Here is a 21,626-nt window from a genome sequence, read left to right as displayed (position 1 = left end):
TCCCCGACATAAGTATTGGCAGTTATGAGATCCTCAATCTCCCGAGTCAGATCGGTGGTCCTCTTCTCGATGACCATGATCTTACGATCATTAATAGCATCCTGAGGCTTCAACTTCAAAAGAAGCGAATCGTGCTCCTCCGGAGAAGCTTTCAAGCTTGCTCTCTCAGACTAGGACGTTGCCAAAAGAGCAGATTGACGCTCAGCCTCCTCCTCGGCACATTGTCGGCGGTCATTCAGAACTAAAACGGCATGAAGGGCCTATCTTAAGAAAAATCAAGATAAGTAAATCGCCAGAAAGAGTGAATGAATGAACTTATGATGTCAGAAGACTCACCGAAAAACCATGGAAACAAGCAATATCGGCTAGCTCATGCACAGGCTTGAAAGCGAACCAAGTAATATCTTCAAGAATCGCCAGACTCCTGATATACTCAGCTAGAACCCGAGTGTTCAACAAACTAGCCGGATTATGATCTTCAACCCACTTAGCTAACTTCAGATCAGATGCTGAACGATCAGAATGGGCTCCTTCCGAGGAAGATCCCTCATCGACACGTCGTCTTTTTTGAGATTGCGAATCATTAATAGCAATATCCGTGCTTGGAGAAATCTCCTCTGAATCCTGCACAATAACTACATCGAGATCAATAATCTCCGTCACCTCCGCTAGAGCCGCCAGAGCTAGAGGGGAATAGGGACAGCAGCCTCGACATCAACATGTTCGCCATCAATTGCAGCATCAGCAGCCTCATCAGCTATAGCGACTACCCCATCGCCCGCTAACAAGATCGCCCCAGCAGGAACTAGGGCAACTTCACCTTCAGCTTTGCCAACCGGAATATTTGCATCTATCGCTACTCCGCCCATTGGAATATCCAAATCTATTTTGAAACTTGAAAACAAATCATCAGATGAAGAAGACATCCTATAAAAGAAAAAGGATCAAAAACAAAGTCAAGAATAAATACCTCCAATATATTCATAGTGAAGATCCGCCAAACCCTTTGAAGGACCCTTCAAAGGAGACCATCGACATCGAATATGGCTATTTACCAAAATCGCCAAAATATGACGCTGGAAAATACTATGAAAAAACAAATCAAAAGCAAGAATAGACTTTGACAAACGCAAAGGAGATGGATAATTATGAACGCGAAAAACGGAGAAACCATCGGGAAAAGGCAAACTCGTGAATGACTATAAAATAACGTTTCCTCCAACCGTTATCTAAACAGGGCAAATAAATGGAAGATCGACCCCTTCTACAGATAGTAAAGACAAAATAGCTATCACACTTTTTTAATTCAACAAAATGATTGAAGACATTAAGAGGAGGAGATTGACCCTGAAGCCTACACGCTTCTACAAAAGCAAGAATAACTTGGATAGTCCCAGGATGGAGCTCTCATAACAATATTCAAATTCCTACATAATTATACTAAAAAAGGATTTAAAGCAAACCGAAGACCAACGGCGAGCTGTTCCTAAAAAACAACCGCCTCACGAGATGAACCAGGGGACCCAAAAGCAGGCATCCGATAACCGGGTAATCTAACTCTATACTCAGAAGGAAATTATACTTGTAATAAATATCACAACTTGATTCTTATTAAGACAAGAATCGGTAATAGCCATAGAGGCAAACTCTGTCTTGGCCCTCCTATCTGCCATCTAAAGGCGATACTACACAGAAAACTATTGGCAGAAGTCCTAAAGAAAAAGAAGATCAAAACGAGTGAAAATACCCAGGAAATGAAGAACACCAAGAACGAGTAAAATTACCCAGAAACGGGAAAATATCAAGAACACTAAGTGCAGGAAAAAAAAGAAAGATGACAGCTATCTAAACAATGACGAAAACAAGACACAAGAATCCTTAAAGCTACTTCAAAGGTTACCTGGAAAATAGATCGTGGAGATTGAAGAAGAGAAGAAAGCAAAGCAATATCAAGAAAATGAAAGCAAAATAAAGTGAAATGCATAAAGAGGGAGACAACAATTTAAATATGAGATTAAGAGAATATGAGAAGACACGAACAGACACAAACATACACTTGTCTTAAATCCAGACACAACAAAGAATGGATGACTGATACATGGAAGAAAAATAAAAAATGAAAATCTTGTTGAACAAGTGAAACAACACGCCGAAATACGAATCGACTCGCCTCAAACAGAGCTAAAATTTACCAAGGCATAAGTACCATGACTTTAGCTCACTTGCACGGGGGCTAATGATGAATACCGAATCCTATCACAAGTACTATGGAGCCGAGTCGCAGGAGATCCATCCTCAGACGATATCGAACTCCCGCCCAAAGGGCTAAGCCACACGAAACTAACAACCGAATCCATGAGATTCGCCTTGACTGTAATAATACTTCAATCCATAAATACAAACCGAATCCCCTGAAAACTCAGACAAAGCGCGACGATATAGGGATTCGGCCAAACAGCCAAATCCACGAAGATCTTTCCTATTTGGATACAAAATCCAACTTAAAAAGATAAACTCCAACTTAGGAAGATGAGATTATTTAAGAAGATATTCATGAATAGGACTTTTATCCGAATAAAGAACTACACTCCGAATCAGAGTCAAACCTAATAAATAGGAATCACTTTCCTATTCCAAGACTACAAGCTATACATTCAACTACTATATAAAGAGTTTGAGGTATACCTAAACGCACAATTATATTCATATACTCAAAACGCTGCTCAAAACTCAATACCGACTTTAACATCAGAGAGTTAATCGAACAACCACCGTCCGATTAGCTTCTATCCTATTTTGCAGGTTAATTCACCGGATCAGAAGACAGATTCCATCAATAAATAAATAAAGATATAAACCACATTCAACACACGTACACAACAAACTAGTATCTCATAAAAGCTCATTTGTATTATAAATCTGTCTAGTTGCTAATAGTCATAGAAGCCATACCGGTTTAGCAATTTCAACTAGTGGGTAACTCACGCCTATGCTGTTGCTGAATGTACTTTGAAATACGCAACCCAATGTCATATGACACCCACAAACATTTAAGAGTTAAATATTAACAATAAGAAAATGATATGTTTATTGTGTCATTTATACACCCAACACCACACATTCATTTGCTTCAACCATCAAACTATTTAAAGACAACAATTTCTACAAAAACTGATATCTTTCGCTATCTCACCATATACAATAATAAATAGAGTACTACCCAAACTAGCAATCTTCATTTTTTATTTTCACATAATCAACCTTGCGTAAATATTTTATTTGTTTTAATACTTGAATGGAACTGAAAAATGATAGCTAAAACTACGAATGAACCAAATTTTTATTTCATATTTTTATTTAATAGTACTAAAATTAAAAATTTTATTTTTATTTATGATGATAGTCTCATCGTTTTCCGATCTAATACTATGATCACGTGAAATATATTTATAAAATTATTAGATCAATCATCATGTCACCCGTTATCCGATATGTAATCAATATTATTATTTTATGCTGAAAATTGAAGTACATAATAAAAGTTTAAACTGAGATATACAATAAAAGTTTGGTACTGCTAATACATCTAATCAGAAATATAATCAGTTTTACATGACTCTGCATGATGAAGAATTGTCTTCACAAGGACAATTACATCTCCCCACATAGCATCCTTTGCAGCACCCGACATAGATATAGCTGCCGCCGCCCCAGCTATCATACACCGGCCTTCCATAAGGCTCGTAATATGGTGCTGGCGTTCCATAACATGGGCCACCATATCCTTCATAACAGTTTCCGTAACTCGTCCCTACTGGAGGCGGGTAGGCCGGGACTGGAACTGGTTCAGGATTGGCAGGCGGTTTTGCCTTGTCAGGTTTTATGTCTTTAGGCTTCTCATCAGGTTTTGAGTCTTTAGACTTGTCAGGTTTTTCATCTTTCGGCTTCTCAGGTTTCGCATCTTTAGGCTTGTCAGGTGTTGGATCTTTCGGCTTCTGATCCTGCGGTTTAGGCTTCTCTGCTACCTTAATTTCAATACTTTTAACAGATTCACCACCTTTACAACATATCTTTTTCTTGATCTTTTCCGGGCAGCAGGAAACGATGCTGATTGTCACCGTGTTCGCCTTCTCATCATATATCTGATTTTGGATTTCTCTTGTACATAAACACGAATTTACGTGGTAACTCGGTCATTTTCCTTCCGGTATAAATCAATCTAATATACAAGAATTAATGAGCAACTCACCAGGGATTTTACTCAGAACTTTCTTGATTTTCTTGCGGCATTTTACACAGTCGAGATCAACTTTAATCACCATTACTGTAACTTTCTGTCACGGTAATACTTAATTATTACAAAAACACAAATAAAACAAAACTAGGAGATCTAAATATATGAATGTTAAAAAATAAAACTGAAAAATATAGATGAATAAGTACCTTGTCTGCCATAACTGTCCGAATCTGATGAAATGATGAGGTTTAGTGGTTACAAATGAGCAAAACAAAAAGACAGATCAAGAAGAATTTTATTAAATTGGGTTTGGAGAAACAAAAAAACAAATAATTAGAAACTGGATTTTAAAAGCTTGACAACGTGGCCTGAGTGGCTCAAATTATTATTTTATGTTTCAATTTGAAACTAAAATATTATTTCATTATCAAAATGGTACCTAAATAATTAATTTCATTTTATATCAAACTAGTTTATATTTTTAGATTGATGTTAATTTATGATGTAGCCGGTGACAAAATATATTAAAAATAATGTTATCATATATGAAAGTCGCCACATCAAATAGCAATTTATATGACGTGTCAATAATTACTATGAATATGTTTCACTATGTACTTTTAGCAGTATCAAATGAAAAAAAATTGACGAGTTATAATTATCTGAAATAAAAATTAATTTTTTTACATAAAATTAAAGGTCCAGTCATTCAAAACTATTTTATAATTTTTTATTTTTTTTATTTGTATCCCAAACTTTTAAAATTGTAAATTCTATCCAATATTTCAATTTTGAGCTCTAATTATATCTATTTTTTTGTAAATTATAGTTTTTCACTTTAAAAAAATTTCAATATGTCCTTCATATTTGACACGTAATCTAAATAAACTCTTAATTTTTAAAAAATTACTTAAATGTGGGATTATATGTAAAAATAAAGGATATATTTGAACCGTTCTAAGTGAAATACTCCAAATTCGAAGAAAAGTGTAAAATTGAAACTGAAAATTGAAAAATGAGTAAATTTGATGATTTTGAAAGTTTTGAACAAAAAAATAAAAATAAAAATGATAGGATGTTTTTTTCTTTGATAATATAGCCATTAAATGTGAATGATATAGAAGAGAAATTTATTGGTTAGTAACAAGTCATAGTCTTTCTTTATTACTTATTTCCGCATATGACCCTAGCTAAGCAGCATCTCTACCAAAAAAAGAATATGTAATTTCATCACTCAAATACATCAAAACCAGATGAATTGCTGTCACTAATGGACAATTGACCAATGCAAATGCAAAAAGTCTTAAAATGTCATTGTTAGTGTCCTTGTCAAAACAAGCCTTTTATAATAATCAATACATCTTGTCAAATTAGAATAAAAATAGAACGCTATTATAATTTATTGAACAAATTATTTTAAAACCCCTCATATTTATCATAATTAACAATTTGGTTCTTTTTTATTTGAAAATCAAACAATTGGATACTTTACTTTCAAATCCGTCAATAATTAGGGATTTCTGTTAATTCTGCTAATACTTTGGTATTCACTTTCAAACAATTTAGTACCTCATTTTGAATTATATTAATAATTTGATATTTTACTTTCAATTATGTTAATGATTTGGTATTTCATTTTCAAACGGTTTCATACTTCACATTTAATTCCGTTAACGATTTGGTATCTACATTTAAAAGAAGGAAAGTGTTTGTAAAATCAAAACTGAAGTATCAAATCGTTTGATTTTCAAATAAGAAGTATCAAACTGCGAATTATAACATACGTGGATGGTTTTAAAATAATTTACTCCAATTATATGTAAAAAAATTTACATACATTATGTTGAGTTGTTTAAGCCACATGAATGATAAAATTTCTAATTTTTTTAAAAGAGTATGATTTTTTATATAAAATTTATTAATAAGGAGGGCTTTTATATGAAAAAATATATTTTTTAAATTTTATATATTAACTTTCTTAATTTTTAATAAATTTTAAATTTTATATATTATTTAAAAAAATAATATATATTTTTTAAATTTTATTTTCTGGTTATAATATTCCTAATTATATTCGACAAATGTAAATATTCAAGGAATATTTCAGAACGTGTCTGATAATACCAATTGCTAGTGTACGCTTGTCGGTGCTTCTAGTCATGTTGTCATGAAATATATTTGTCAGCCAGCCATCTGGATCATCTTATAGAAGTTCTCCAGATATTAATGAATAAGAACATAGGAAATTAAATATATTCCCCCCGTCTCATTTAAGAAGGGACATATCCCATTTTATTTGTCTCACTTAAGAAGGCCATATCGTGTTTTTTGTGCCAATTTATATGAATTTTCTTTTTTTACCCCCTTTTCCCTTTCCATAATTAATGACTATTAGTCTATACACAATATACAACATTATCATAAATAGGGGTAAAATAAGAAAAGACTATAGTAGTTAATGTTTTCTTAATATATGTGAAAAAGTCATTTGTCCCTTCTTAAACGGGACGGAGGGAGTATTAATTAGGGTTAATGGCAAAAAAAATCCAAAACTTTACGACTTGTTGCAATTATATCCAAATCTTTTAATTTTTTGCAATAATATCCAAATTGCATTATTTTGTTGCAATAATATCTAAATTGCATTTTTTATCTGAATTTTTTTAAGTTTTTTGGCACTTTTTGGGACTTTTACTATATTATTATACATCAAAATATAATAATAGCCTAATATATTAATTGAAAACAACAAGTTTAGCCATCAATTTGACTATTATTGCTACAAAAAAATGCAATTTGGTTTGCAACAAAAAAATGCAATTTGGATATTATTACAAAAATTAAAAGGTTTGGATATAATTGCAACAAGTCGTAAAGGTTTGGGTTTTTTTTACCATTAGGCCTATTAATTAAGACCATGCTATTATTAAATCATTTAAAGATTCTAAGCTTCTGCATTTTGCTATATATGTGAAGTTCGTAAAAGGACAATAAATTTAGAAAGAGTAGCAGTTGGAAAATTACTCTTGTTATCATACAAAATTCAGATTCTTGTTATCAATATTCTTTTAAATAATAGTGAAAGCGGGGCGAGCAGTATGTGAATTGAGATGTTCGGTTTTGCTCAGATTTATGGCAGTTTGGTGATCATGAGTGAAATAGAGTGCCACCGAATAGTATTCAAAACACATTTTATACCGAATAGTATATATTGTTAACGCCTTTTTTTGAACATCATAGAAGCAATAAGGAACTATAGCATTCCATGATGATTTTCAGAAAAATTCGTCTCATTGATGAGTTATATATCTGGTTGAAGAAATTCAAAAGATTAGATTGACGTGTAACGACATATTTGAAGGATTGAATCATAATTGTCACAAATAATTCATAAAAATTTAAAAAAATTGCAGATGTAAATATGAAAAATCAAACTAATCCCAAAACTTTGGAAGTTTATGGGTCAGTTTGAGAGATTGCATGAGCTATATAGGACCATATGCAAAAATTAAACTACATAGCCCTAAAAGCTATTTTTCATATTTTTAGTGATCAAGACAAAACTTTTACCATTTTTCTAGCCCTATTATACTATACATTAAACCTAAGAGTCAAACGACATTGAGACCAAACGACAATAAGTTAATAGAGTAAATGCATGAAATGCAAGAATAGGACAAGCAGAAAGAAGAGTGACAAGTATTACCTTTGCTCCTTATATTTGTTTAGAGTTACACTTCAATTCTTAAAGTTTTTTAATGATTTAATTGTTTTAGTTAATTCATTAAAATATGAAATCTTATAATTTATTGTTTTTTTTGTCAAGGAGTAATTGTATTCAAATAAGCAACTGGATATATAATACTGTCACAATAAAAAACTAAGCTAAAACCATCCTTTTACAAGCTTGAACTAGATTATGAGCTATTTTATTAGCTCTAGGAATATAACTTACAGTAAGTTCCTCAAACTGTACTTGGAGATGCAAGATATCCAAACAAATACCCCAAACAAGCGTTGGACAGATTTGTGTATGATTCAGGACTTGTGGTATTTGTAAGGCATCCCCTTCAAAAATTACTTTTAACCAACGGTTTGAAATGGCCCAAGACATAGCCGTTCGAAGAGCAAACCATTCCAATATTCCAGGGTCCTATATATGTCGTACAAGTGCAGTATGTCGAGCTATAATTCTTCCCATGTAATCCGAAACAATAAGTCCTATAGTACCAAATTTGCCTTTAGCAGAAGATGCAGCATCATAGTTAATTTTCAATGTACCTTCTGGAGGAGGCTTCCATTGATTATGAATAGCAGAGGACTTAGCAAGAATAGGCTCTTCTACATTCAGCAATTTATAGCAATATGCAAATTCTAAGCTAGCTTGCACAGCCCAATTAGAGACGATAGCTGGTATGAGCATACTCTGCTTAAAAATTGCCTCATTTCGAGCCTTCCATATATGCCAAAGTAGGAAGCAAAATAGAGTACAACTATATTTAGATGAGTCCATCTGGACAAGCTGAGAAGAATAAAGAATCCAAAGTTGTTAAAAAGAAAGTGCAGGATTCTGACTCACTCTCAATGCTAATGGACTGATAAACCAAACTTGAGTTACCATAGGACAATAAAACAGTATATGTTCAATGGATTCTGCTGTACCACAATGAATACAAGGAAATGATTGGCCTGTTTTTTCTTCTAAAGCAATGCCAGAAGGTAAGTCTTTTGATAAAGCTCTCCATATGAAAATCTGTAATTTAGGAGGGATATGTAAATTCCATAAGAATTGCCAATGTTTAGCATTTAGTTCCATATGTATTCTTGAATTCCCAGCATAATAAAATAATTTAGTTTATCACTACAGAATAATAAAATAATTTTTTATACTTCATTTTGTTAATTATGGATAGAAAGAAAAAATATTAGTGGCTTAAAAAATTAAGATTATTAAATAATATATATTTTCTATATACATATATAAATGCATGATTTATATTTATTTTACTTTAAATTCATATTTTATGAGAATAAAATTAAAATTTCACATATAGAAAAATTTAAATTCAAAGATAGTCAAATGAGCTCTTTGAAGCTTTCTTCTTCACCCATAAATAAAAAATATCGTTAGACAAAATAAAATAATGTCGGCACAAATGATAGAAAATCCAAAAAAAAAAATTAAATAAAAAATTTGGCAAATAATATTCTCTTCTACCGCGTACTAAGTTAAAATAAGATGAAAATATAATCTATTTGCATCTTACATATATTAACATTACACTTTAGTCCTTAAATTTAATTTTTTAAAATTAAATTTTAAATTGAATAATTTGATAAATTATCACTCCTATTAATTTATTATTAAATGAATATATTTTAGTATTATAGCATGATAAAATAATTATTTAAAATATTCTTTCTTATATGATCACATTTTATTTATTTTGTTAATTATGGAGAAAAATAATGCTATTATAACTTTAGAAATTATAAACTAAGAATAATTTTTTATTTTAAATTTTATAAAGATATTTATAATATACATACATATTTTTATATGTATTTTAATTTTACTACACGTATTGTATAAAAATAAAATATTCTCTATATATGTAAACTTTAAGATAAAAAATGGTAAAGTGAGATCCAAACATTAAACTTTCATCTTCATCTCTAAATGTGAAACATCACTAAATATGATAGCGTGTCATAAGTATAAACGATAAAAAATTTAATTTTTTATTTATTATTTTTTTGTATTTATTTATGTATAAAATATACTAATATAAAAGTGGAAGTTTTTATCAAAAACTTAAAAAATGTCGAATTGAAAAAAACATTAGCTTTTGCACTCCCATACTAAATTTTTTTGCTCCCCTATTTTTAGAATTTGATGTTTGTAGTGTTTTTCTTAAATCAGTTGAATTATTTTTAATTAAGTACAAAATATATAAATGATCAAGTATCAAATGTATTTTTTTACATTATTTTTTCAAATAATTTTTAAAAATAGATAGTGTACTTTTCTTATAATACAATTTTAACAATTTTAATTTACAATTATTTTCATGATAAAAGAATTTAAAATTTTATAATATTTAATTTACAATAACAATGTTATACATGATAATTTTAAATTAATTTGTAATCTATATTCATTCTTAAATTATTTTATTATTTGTGAATTGTACTCTAATAAAATAGTATATCTTTTAAAATTAATATTCTATCATAAAAGAATGCAACACTCATTCAAATTATTTATTTCAAAATAATATATTAATTTATTACTAATTATTTAATTGACATAAAAAAATCAAAGCAACGCTTGACTAGTATGCTAGTGTGAATAATTCCAAAAGTCAATTAAAAAATTAAGATAAAATTATTTATACCTAACGGGAATCATAAACCACAGCAGAAAAGCTATATAAACGCTAGTTCATAATTATTGAAGGATATGTTAATTTATAAATAAATTAATTAATATTGGTAAAACCTCTCAAAATGTCAGCCTTAGAAACAACTCTTAAACCGCTCAAAAACTCATTGGAGACACTTATTTGGACATGTAAAAAAATGATAAGAAACTGAACCGTCCGATAATAATTTATAAACACATTCGTCTGGATGATAAGCTAGTGATCCGCTTGTTAGAATTCGAGCGGCCTAGAGCGTGCGCAGCGGCAAACTTGAATAACTAAAGCGTAATTGTCGTAAATTATCAATAAAAATTCAAAGAGGTTGTAATAAAGCCTAATAAATTGGACTGATTATAATACCTCAGAAGTTTATGGGCAAATTTGTAGGTTTGACACACTAAATTGCCCAAAACCTAACTTTAGTGGCCTTGAAGGTCCCATTTGACACTTTCAGGGACCAAAAATAACCCATTTCACCTTTTTCAGAGCACACATTAATTAATACGAAAATTATAATTAATTAGTTAAAAAAAAACGGTTTTAACCTATACTAAACGTTAACCTAACCCTAATCCTACCTCTATAAATAGTATAATTAAAAATTCTAAGAACGGGTGGCACGCATAGTTAAAAAAAACCCTAATTTGGCACACCCTTTGCCGAATTTTCCATCCTAAAAACACCAAAATTCAGCCATATATATTGATCAAATCGAACTAATACGCTCCTATTCTTCAAAAAAACTGCTGCAATATTATCTAAGATGGATTCTACACCCGGATCTCCACAAAACGATCACATGACTTATAACGGTACTTCCGAGGACCTATTCAATCTCCATTTTCATACTTATTGTATTATATGCATGTTGTTTTAATTCTTATTGGTTAACATGCATGATTAGTGTTTTTAACATTCTTTAGCAAATTGTCATGATTTGCCATGATTATTGTTATTTTTGCCTCTAAATCCATGTTTACAGTTTTTTAGTTAGTTTTACATGTTATTGTGATTATATCTGAATTCCATTATTTTAAATGGTCGTTTTTATCCCTTTTGCACGTGTTTTCGGACAAAACTCGTACTCGGGCTGAATCTGGTAATTATGGCGCCTCTGCTACTCTGTTGTGGTGCCACCGCCTGTTCATTATGGCACCGCCGCCGGTCCGTTGTGGTTCCACCGCCGGTCCTTCTGGTGCCACAGTTCTTCGTCCTATAGCACTCTCGGATCTTCGCACTACAACCCTAATCTTCTTTTTGCATTTCGTGGCTCATTTAGACTTAAAATGGCTCCATGTTTGAATTATTGGCAATGTAATTAGTTGTAAGATTGTTTTCTATAATTTTCTTAGCCAGTCCCGGATAGCATGCATGTGCCATGTTAGGAACAGTGATGTATTCCATGTCATCGTGGGCCTTGAAGCCAGATCTCCGGCCCATCAACTTTGAATGGTGATTCCCACTTCATCCAGACTCGAAATCAACCCCGGTTTTAACCAGTGGACTTGTGTTGACCATATGAACAACTTCTACATTTTGACCAGATCTTAAATCTAACTGTATTAACATATAAACAACAGACAACCTCCAGACACTCCAAAATAAGGTTTAAAAGTATTTTTAATCTTGTTTGGATATCAAATATTGTTTGGATATGTAACAATGTTTACTGCTTTGAATGTTTATCCATATCCATCATTAACATGCTTAATTAGATAATCATGTTAATTTAGTTCCAAACTAATCAAATCACATAGAAATCGTAGGACTGTCATGAAAATTTTAATTAGTGGTTGTATAGGCACTGAAGATTGTAATTCGTAAAATCAATCTCACTTTTTTACATCTGATTTAGGCTTTATACATGTAATTAAAATAAAATCCATGTTTGTCTATTATGAGTTAGAAACCCCAGGGTTAGAAGCTTGTTTAGGAGTACCTGCTTCTTATTCACCATGTCAGTTCAGATCGAGTCATATGCGAGTCTTAAACGTAATGCATGTTTATATGTATGCACTTATCTTTCCAGACATTTACTTTTCGGTATTCTATTTTCAGACTTCTTACTTTGATAAGATGATTATTTCTATTTGTGATATGTCTGATAAATCGATAAAATCGCCAATCACAAGAATTGGTTGTGTCTACGAACCCAAATATTTTGTTCTGATGCACGAGATCATATCTATAGGTGCATTTTTTAAACTAAACTAATGACTCCATTTTTCAAACTAAACTAACAAGGTTTCCATAAGCCTAGGCGAGTAATACTCACGCTCCTATCACAATAACGACTCTATTGAGGATTTTTCCAACTGTTTTAAAACATTCATAACCAAAAAAAGTTTTTAAATTATTTTCTCTAGACATTCTTACAGGCTTGAGATTTATTAATCTTATCAATTTACCAGACAGACCAACACCTGCTGCATTACATTAGAAATTTCTCCTCATCTTACTCTAGGAGTCCCTTTTATAAGCACCGATGCTCAAAGCCAATCTCATGTCCTGGCGTTGAATACCAATGCCCATGGTATGTTATTCAAAGTAGCATCACTCACAGACTCCTACCTCTATTGCTTGTACTCGTGATTAAGGAGACTCATCAAAGGTATATTTTTTGTGGACCTAAGCCAGTTACTACAATATCCTTCGAGTCAGTCCACATGCATTTTAGCCTATTCACTTCCCTCTAGTTAAATATCCAATATAATGTAAGGGACCAAAGCCTATTTTCAAAATCTAAAGTGCAAACATTTTCAAAAAAACCATCTTTTTCGAAACAAATTAAAATCTTCAAAATTTTCACCTTTTAGGCCAGTCCTAACAACATTCAACCAATTTTTTCAAACATCATTTCATAAATTATACCTCTTCAGGCCGGACCTAACAACTTTAATATATTTTAAAAAATACACCAATCGAGTTTTAATTAGGTAAAGCTCATTTACCTAATCAGCCGCAAAGCTCAATTACCAATTTCAAATTGAAACTTCGTCCTTTAAGATCATCCTCTTTTTTGTAACTAAGTCACAACTATTCAAATTCCAGACTTTGGCCTTTAAGGTTGCAATTATTCCAGATTTCAAACAACCTTCATGGTCGTCCTTTTATTCTAGATTTCAAATTGTTGCATCCATGGTCCACCTTTCTTTTTGAACACATTTAACTAAGGGTTAACAACTCTTACACCGACAATATCTTTTATTTATTTTAGAACTATTATTAAAGATTTTGCATGATGTCGACAATAGCCTTTTAGATGCGATAATCCATACCAAATATCTTAAGAATCATGCCTCGCTCGAAAGCGTGTGTGGGAGTAATAAGGTTGGAAGGAGCAACATGTCTTTATAATATAAACTGTTCTATGTGCTACGTGTTAACTAACAAAACATCTCATAAGCATGCATATTATTTATAACATGCAACCTTTATGCCATGCATCACTATAACCCTTTATGGATGCAGCCACTAGGAAGTTCGTCTGACTGCTATTTGAAAAAGACAAGAGGGAAGATTTTTCAAACCACCCAGTCCTACCAAGTCTCATACGAATCCAACATCGACGATAAAGATAGGCAGATAGATATATGAACAATTAAGAAACTCTTCCTCTAAAAGATCCTCCTCTAGAAAAATCTCCAGATCAGTCAATTAAGCCAGTATGTCAAAAACAACCGAAGAGGTGCCAACAGTAGTTATGGTCAATATGGATCAACCAAGTAATGAACTCCTATAATTCATCAAGAAGCAGCCTGATGAGATAAAGAAGTGGCTCATCGAGCATTTGAAGGCTCGAGGCAAGTCAAGTGTCGACTATGAGAATGATCTTGTGTTTGTTGCCAAATAAGCGAACTTTGCCTCTATCAACAACTATACTGAGGAGATTAAAAGAAGAGAGAAAGTTGAGAAGAAGCGCAGGGAAGAGAGGAAGCTGGAGACAGATTGTAACACCCTAAATATTTTAAAGTAATTAAGTCGTAGCATGTGTCGTGAATTCCGATTAATTAAATTTAGAAGAATTTATTCTAATTATATCGGGAATTTTGAATAAATTTTATTGATCGAATTAGCGGGATTTAAAGAAATAACTTTAAAAATTAATATAAAATAAAATATAAATCCCGTGACGGTAATTATTTCGTCAAAGTCCGCGAAATATTTTATAATATTTATGATAAAAGTTTCGAGTCAATCGGAGACTGTTTAAAATTTAGACGCGGATAGGTTTTGGACTAAATTTCAACTTTTGAAAAGTTTCAAGGACCAAAGTGAAATTTAGCTATTATATATATAACCTTCAAAGTGAAGGATCCAGAATCAGGAACTAAACTTTCATCTCTTTTCATTTCTTCGACGACCTTGTCGATTTCATCGAACGATTCTGTTTCTCGTCCGTTTTTGACGTTCCATAGCTCGAATCAATCATATTTCAGAGGCGAATCGCGGTAAGCTTAACGTTTTATCATTTGGATGGATGAATTTAAAGTTATATCAAGTTAAAGTATTAGGCCACGGAACGATTTTATCGTTTTAACGATTATAGGATTGATTTATAGTGTTTTGAGTTTAGATTTAGTGTTTTCGACATGTTTGTGCATTGATTGAGTGTCGGGTTGCGAAATATTCGTCGAAATCACGTCGGAAATCGAGCCGGGGCTAAAAGCCCGTAGTGTGCGTAGCACAGTTCATACTGTGCGAACGCACAACAGGACTGTGCGATCGCACAGTCTGAAACAGGCTGTGCGAACGCACAGTCAGACGTGCGCTCGCACAGTAGTTCACCCGACCGTTTTATTTTTGAATCTCGGTCCGTTTTTGTGTGGGGTTATCGGAATCGATTAGTCATTGATTTAATTGAGATGTTAACCTAATGAGGTTAAACGTGAATTGAGTTAGAAAAGAGATACAAACCGTAAGCGAGTTAGATACCGTTTATCGGGATAAACACATGAGAAGCACGACGGTTAATAAGAGTAGTGTGCCGTTTCTCGATTCTAGAGTCAATCTTATAATAGGATTCTAATGAGAGTCAATTGTTTTAAATCGTTTTAAATCCGGCGAGGCAAGAAGCAGCTGGACCAGGAGCTCGAGAAGCGTTACGTTTCTGAGGACTGACGTATTTTTGGATAAGCGTTTTTTGTGAGTTTATATAATTTACTTTTAAAGTATTTACATAAGAAAAATATTCTATATTGCTTTACATTTGAATTGGATGCTTTCAATGCAATGTTTTGACATGAAATACATATATGATTGGTTTGAAACCAGTATTGATCTGATGGAACGTGCTACCTATTTGGCGACAATAGGACTGTGTATCACCAGTTTTGATCTGATACAGCTGTACAATTGATTATGAATATGAATTTTCGAAGTTGGATTAAAATTCGATACGAGCGAGAACTCGGTTAAAGTAACTTGAGCCCCGTATCTAGTGAGTTGGACTCACACTTTAGGATTAAGAGGTTGGTCGCGGCTGACGTGGTTGAGTGAGAACTGCTCTCGGGCCGGACCATTTGGATCAATATGATTTGATTATATACGATTGACATGTTCGAGGATTAGGGTTTTAATCGGATCTTGTACTTGGCTGCATGTGATTGGAACGTTATTGCATTGTTTTATGTTTAACCTGAATACTTATTAGTAAATGTATGAACTCACTCAGCATATTCCCGTATGCTGACCCCTTACAGTTTTCCCTTTCAGGTAAAAGAAGTTTTGAAGCAGCGGACTTCTATCCTTGATCCAGAAGTCCAGTATTTTTGAAAGTAAGTAAAGAAACAGTATTTTACTCTTAGAGCTGCAGTAGATAGAAGTTGTGCCTTTGTTATATCTAAGGTTGTCTGTAATTATCACTCTGATATTTTCAAACTTATGTTTGTATATATGATGTTTGATGCATTTTATCGTTTAGTTTGCCAGAAGATGATATGTATACCTGGCGTGTTTATAGCATGACATGTGTTTATGTTTGTCATGCATGGCGTATGATATTCGCGAAAAATTTATTTACGTTTTTAGGTTTGCTACGGGTTTTTCCACTCCCATTCCCTAGCGCCGGTCTCGGCCCATGCGATTTGGTTCGTGGCACAAATATTGCGCTATTTGAAATGTCTAATTGGCGATGAATGGATCAAGTTGAGTAAGTTCCATCTAAGAGTTATCAGATCTCTATTTTCCTTCAAGATAGATCAAGAATTTCTTCATGCTACTGCCAACTTTTGAGAACCAAAAACCCACGTATTCAGGTTCAATAATGTAGGGCTAATAATCACCCACGGACCCTGACTTTAAGGGTATCTTACGCTAAACCCCCTGATCAAAAAACACCTGCCGTAAACCCCCTAAACTTTACCTAATGATCAGCTAAACCCCTTTTACCCTAAAACCGCCCCAAAAAACCGCCCCAAGCCCTTTATTTTCTCAAAAATACCTAAAATACCCCTAAGGTCAATAACAAAAACCAAACCAACCTAATCTAACCAAATCTAAACCAAACAAATCTAATCAAACCTAAGTTTATTTAAAAATTAAATAAATAATTATTTTTAATTTAAATAAAAAATAAAAATAAAAATTTTATTTCAATCCGGCGAGCAGACCCACCGCGGTGGTTCTGTTTTCCGGCGAGCAGATCCACCGCGGTGGGTCTGCTCGCCGGATTGAAATAATTTTTTTTTCATTTAAATTAAAAATAATTATTTATTTAATTTTTAAATAAACTTAGGTTTGATTAGATTTGTTTGGTTTGATTTGATTGGAACGGTTTTAAGTGTGGTTAGATTGAAGTTGTCTGGTTTGTTTGTATTTTTTTACAGATTTGAAGGGTATTTTGGTCAATATATGCGAAAAGGGGTTTAGCTAATTATTGGATAAAGTTTAGGGGGTTTACGGCAGGTTATTTTAGATCAGGGGGTTTAGCGTGAAGTACTCCTAAAGTCAGGGTCCGTGGGTGATTATTAGCCATAATATGGAGGTTTGCCCGCTTATTAAAGAGTTCGAAGCAATTTTGGAAAGGTTTAATAATGTTGAGCAACAGTGCGACTGAATGAATCGTACTTCCCAATATGAACCACTTGTACACTACAAGACGTGTTCCTAACTGATTTAATTGTCTGGATCTCTGGAAATAAACATTTAAAACACATTAATCTAGCTATTAACATGTTTTCTCATCGATTTTCATGGAAATTTTATAAAAACACATAATTTGGCAATTATGGCAAAAGTAATGAAAATAACCTAACATGCATCCTAATTAGCAAATAATATAGCGATTTATTATTAGCATGACAAAAGTAATGGAAAGAAGATTAGAGTCCTAAGAGGTACCGTTCTGAGTCTTTGGCTCGTTTGCTGGCGAAGTGGATGTGGAATCCAGCTTTGAATCTGTGTAGGGCTTACTTTTTTGGAGAATTGAAGGGTATTTAGGTGTTTTTTCTGGTCTAGAATCGACTGGTTTTTCTATGTGGTGTACAGGGGCGGATCTATGTTAAGGCTAGGGTAGGCTTAAGTCTGGGCTGCTGTTGGAAAACATAGGTTGACCGTGTAGCGATGGAGGGGCATATGGTGAATTTGCAAGTTTTTGGTTAGATAGCCATGGCTGCCGCTGTTGAAGGAGGAAGAAAGGGAAAAAAAGGAAAAAAATTGTGTTGTGTTTTTACTTTTTAGGTTTAAATTTGGGCCCTTTTTAGCTTTAAACAAGGCCACATTGTTTAACCTTTTGTATTGTTTGTTGAAGCATCCTTATATGATAAGTAGAAATTTAATTAACCCAACAATTTTCAAGCCAATTTAATAATTCTCAAATCAATTTATTGATCCTCTATCAAATTCTCTAAAAATTTCACGCCATTTTCTAACTTAACCTAAATACTTCTAATATTTTAAATCACTAACTTTGATAATTTATAATCTTTTCTCTTCCAAAACCACCTCCAATTTTAAGTAACATTTTACTTTTTTTATCCTATTTGTATAATTGTGTAATAACTGTACTAATTTTTTTAGGTTATTTAAATTGATTAGTCATGAAAAATGAAAAATAATTTTTTAAAATTTTGTGATCATTTTTGTTTATTTAGTTTATAATTAATTTTATCTTGTTGATGATTAAGTTTATTTTGGTTGATGATTAATTTTATTTAATTGATGAATGAATTTATTATTTAATTTTTCATGAATATTTGGAAAAATTATCTCGATGAAAATTAATCAAAACTAATATAGAAAGTTATTGTAATATTTATTATTGTTTTCTATTAATATAATTTTTTTGTAGATAATATATATATATATATATATATATTATTTATATAAGTTGTTAAGCCCGGGCTGAAGAAAATTCCTAGATCCGCCACTGGTGGTGTATGTATAGTGTTCGGCCATTAGGGTTTTCTTGGAGAGTGGGATCGATTTTTTAGGGTTTGATTTTGGTGCTCTAGTTCGACATTTTAGCTAGGCTAGCTAGCAAGGGTATTTATAGGGGTGAAGACTAGTCTAGGGTTAACTAAAGGTTCAGTTAGTTTTAAATTACTATTTACCTAGTTAGAGTTTGTTTTTAAGTTAAAGAAGGGTTAAGTGATATATTATTAGGATTAGGTTTAAATTAATTACTTTAGATTTTTACAATTAAATTTGGGTTTACACTTTGTGGCTAATCAAATAGGTGCTAAAAGTCAGCTTTGGTGCTTAAAAGTGTCAAAAAAAACTACTAAGACCCTCTTCGAGTATGGTCAAATTTAGTCAGTAAAACTTATGAATTGGCCCATAAACTTTCAAGATATTGCGATTAGTCCAATTTCTAGACTTAGACTACAATCTCTTTGGATGTTTATAGGCTATTTGTGGTTAATTACATTTTAATCCTCCAAATTTGCAGTTATGCACACATTACGCCTGCTTAGATTCCAGCAAGCAAATCAATAGCTTGTCACTTGGACATATTTCTCTAGAAATCATCATTGGACACTTCAGTCCCTTATCACTTTTTACTTGTCCAGAAAATAGGTTTCTATAGCCATAGCCGAATTTTTCATACACCACACACGCAAAATCACACCAATTTCTAGCCTAAACACTAAAACACGTGTTGGTTCTCCAAGAACGCAACACAAGCACTAGATTCGAAGCCGGATTCCGCATCCATTTCGCCAGCAAATGAGCCAAGGACTTAGACCGGTAATTCTGAGGACCCTATCATTATGTCTCTTTGATTTTGCATTGATATGCATGTCATAATCACTGCTAATTGCTGAATTTATGTGATTAGGGTGTATGTTAGCTTATTTGCCAATTTTAGTCATAAAATTGCCATGCTAGGTTCAATAGCTAGATCAATAAATTTCCATGAAATCGTTGATAAGCATGTTAATTAGATGTAATTAACTGTTTTTATGCTCAAATCCAAATAAATTAATTAAAACCTCTAGAATGCATGTTTCTAGGTAATGTTTTGCTCTTTTTAATATGAAAGCTATTTTAGGTTGCTATAAATTTGCAATTTATGGGTTCAAATCACTTTTAAACAATTTCAAACTGTTATTTTTGAATTCCTTGTTCAATTTTATGTGTTCTTGACTATTTTTGCACGAAAAATGGAGCTGAAATGAGTGTGAATCGAGCTAAAAACGGAGTTGTGAACTGTTGAAAAACAAATTGTTGACCTATTGTCCAGAGTCGCCTCCGCCACTACCAGTGGCACCGCCGCCGGTTGTCCAGTGCCGACGCCGGCAGTCCCACCGGCGCCGAGTTCTTTCAACCTGCCTTCCCAAAAATGCTTCCCAGATTTCAGATTTTGATCCCAGATCTTTGACTTAGGTTTGCGGACTCGTTTGAGCTCAAAATTAGGTCCAGTTCGAACCATATTTACTGTTTTTCATGTACTTTACCTTTTTTTTCCTTGTAACGGGCCAAGCCCGATGTAAAATAGACCCAGAAGTCTATCGATGTAACATAAAATATAAACCGGACCCACAAGCCCGAGGCCCAATAAACCGGCAGATTCTGGGTTCATTAGGACTCGGAATCGACCGCGGTTTGAACCAATAGAATCAAATCGACGAGACGCACAACTCTCGTGATTCGACCGAGAGCCGGTTCTGACCAGACCGATGGTTAAAACTCGCGCGAATGCCAAGCGCTCAGAGTCAACGAGATTAAAATGTATCTCTGGCATTGTATGTATACTAAGTGTACTTGGGCATGCCAACAATGTTTACCGCTTTCCAAAAGCATATCAATTAACCGGTTAGAGGACTAATCATATAAATTAGCCAATTAATGCAATTCCAGCCCATCACCTAGACATCGTAGGTCTGCCATGAAATGAGTAGTAACAGTTGTACAAGTTTTTCAAGATCACCAAATAAAATCAATTAATCAAACTTAGACTTCCGTTTAGGTTTTGTGCATGTAAAATATCCAGACCGGCCAGACTTTGCTGCTTGTTAGAAAACTCTAAGGTTAAATATATGTTTATGAGTACATGCTACTTGCCTCAAATGTCAGTCCAGATCGAGTCATATGCGGGTCCAACCTATTTACACGCTTTCATACTTGTTATTTCCGGCATTCATATAATGTGAAGTGCATATACTGTTAAGATGAGATTAATGCAAATATGTCCGATAAATAAAACTGGTAACCGATAAGCCAAGCACACGAATCTTGTGTAGGTCCACGAACCTAGTCTTTTGGTCAGATGTACGGTAATCTTACTCATAAGCAAGTAAGGTTATCTAGTCGGTTTAAAAGGCATTTCCTAGTTGAACTAGACGACGACTCTATTTTCAAAACCCATTTCCAGATCAAGAAGTCGGCCATAAGCCTTGGGCGAGTGGCTCCCGATCCCCGCTCCGCTCACAATACCTTTTTTTTTATTTATTTTACATTTTATTTATTTCTTTTATGGGCTTTTTTTTTTGTATTTTCTGGTGGTGTTTTTTTTATAGCGT

General features: G+C 32.9%; 2 protein-coding genes across 3 annotated transcripts; both read right to left on the bottom strand.

The window, feature by feature from the left end:
* Positions 1-3,490: 3,490 nt before the first annotated feature.
* Positions 3,491-4,544, bottom strand: LOC126664725 (protein PYRICULARIA ORYZAE RESISTANCE 21-like). 2 transcript variants are annotated; one of them, XM_050357248.2, is made up of 3 exons: positions 4,444-4,544; positions 4,250-4,334; positions 3,491-4,156 (listed from the first exon to the last, which is right to left on the bottom strand). In XM_050357248.2, the coding sequence occupies exons 1-3, from the start codon at positions 4,453-4,455 to the stop codon at positions 3,609-3,611; spliced, it is 645 nt and encodes a 214-aa protein (XP_050213205.1). In that variant the 5' UTR covers positions 4,456-4,544; the 3' UTR covers positions 3,491-3,608. The 2 variants fall into 2 exon arrangements, with proteins under 2 accessions (XP_050213205.1, XP_050213206.1); XM_050357249.1 differs by having other exon boundaries at positions 4,250-4,330; positions 4,444-4,498.
* Positions 4,545-8,390: 3,846 nt separating this feature from the next.
* LOC126665186 (uncharacterized) lies at positions 8,391-9,053 on the bottom strand. Its single transcript, XM_050357914.1, has 2 exons — positions 8,856-9,053; positions 8,391-8,759 (listed from the first exon to the last, which is right to left on the bottom strand). Exons 1-2 carry the CDS (start codon positions 9,051-9,053, stop codon positions 8,391-8,393), a joined length of 567 nt encoding a protein of 188 aa, XP_050213871.1.
* Positions 9,054-21,626: the final 12,573 nt, after the last annotated feature.

Source organism: Mercurialis annua, linkage group LG1-X (assembly GCF_937616625.2).
Source record: "Mercurialis annua linkage group LG1-X, ddMerAnnu1.2, whole genome shotgun sequence".
NCBI lineage: Eukaryota > Viridiplantae > Streptophyta > Magnoliopsida > Malpighiales > Euphorbiaceae > Mercurialis > Mercurialis annua.
This window is presented reverse-complemented; position numbering and strand designations above follow the sequence as displayed.

What these genes read in the sequence shown, in the direction of transcription:
- LOC126665186 (XM_050357914.1), bottom strand. Translation starts at nt 9,053, where the DNA reads ATGGAACTAAATGCTAAACATTGGCAATTCTTATGGAATTTACATATC. An exon ending in TACTGTTTTATTGTCCTATG is followed by an intron (nt 8,760 to 8,855) that starts GTAACTCAAGTT and finishes TATTCTTCTCAG; the next exon opens with CTTGTCCAGATGGACTCATC.
- LOC126664725 (XM_050357248.2), bottom strand. An exon ending in AGTTCTGAGTAAAATCCCTG is followed by an intron (nt 4,157 to 4,249) that starts GTGAGTTGCTCA and finishes TATGTACAAGAG; the next exon opens with AAATCCAAAATCAGATATAT.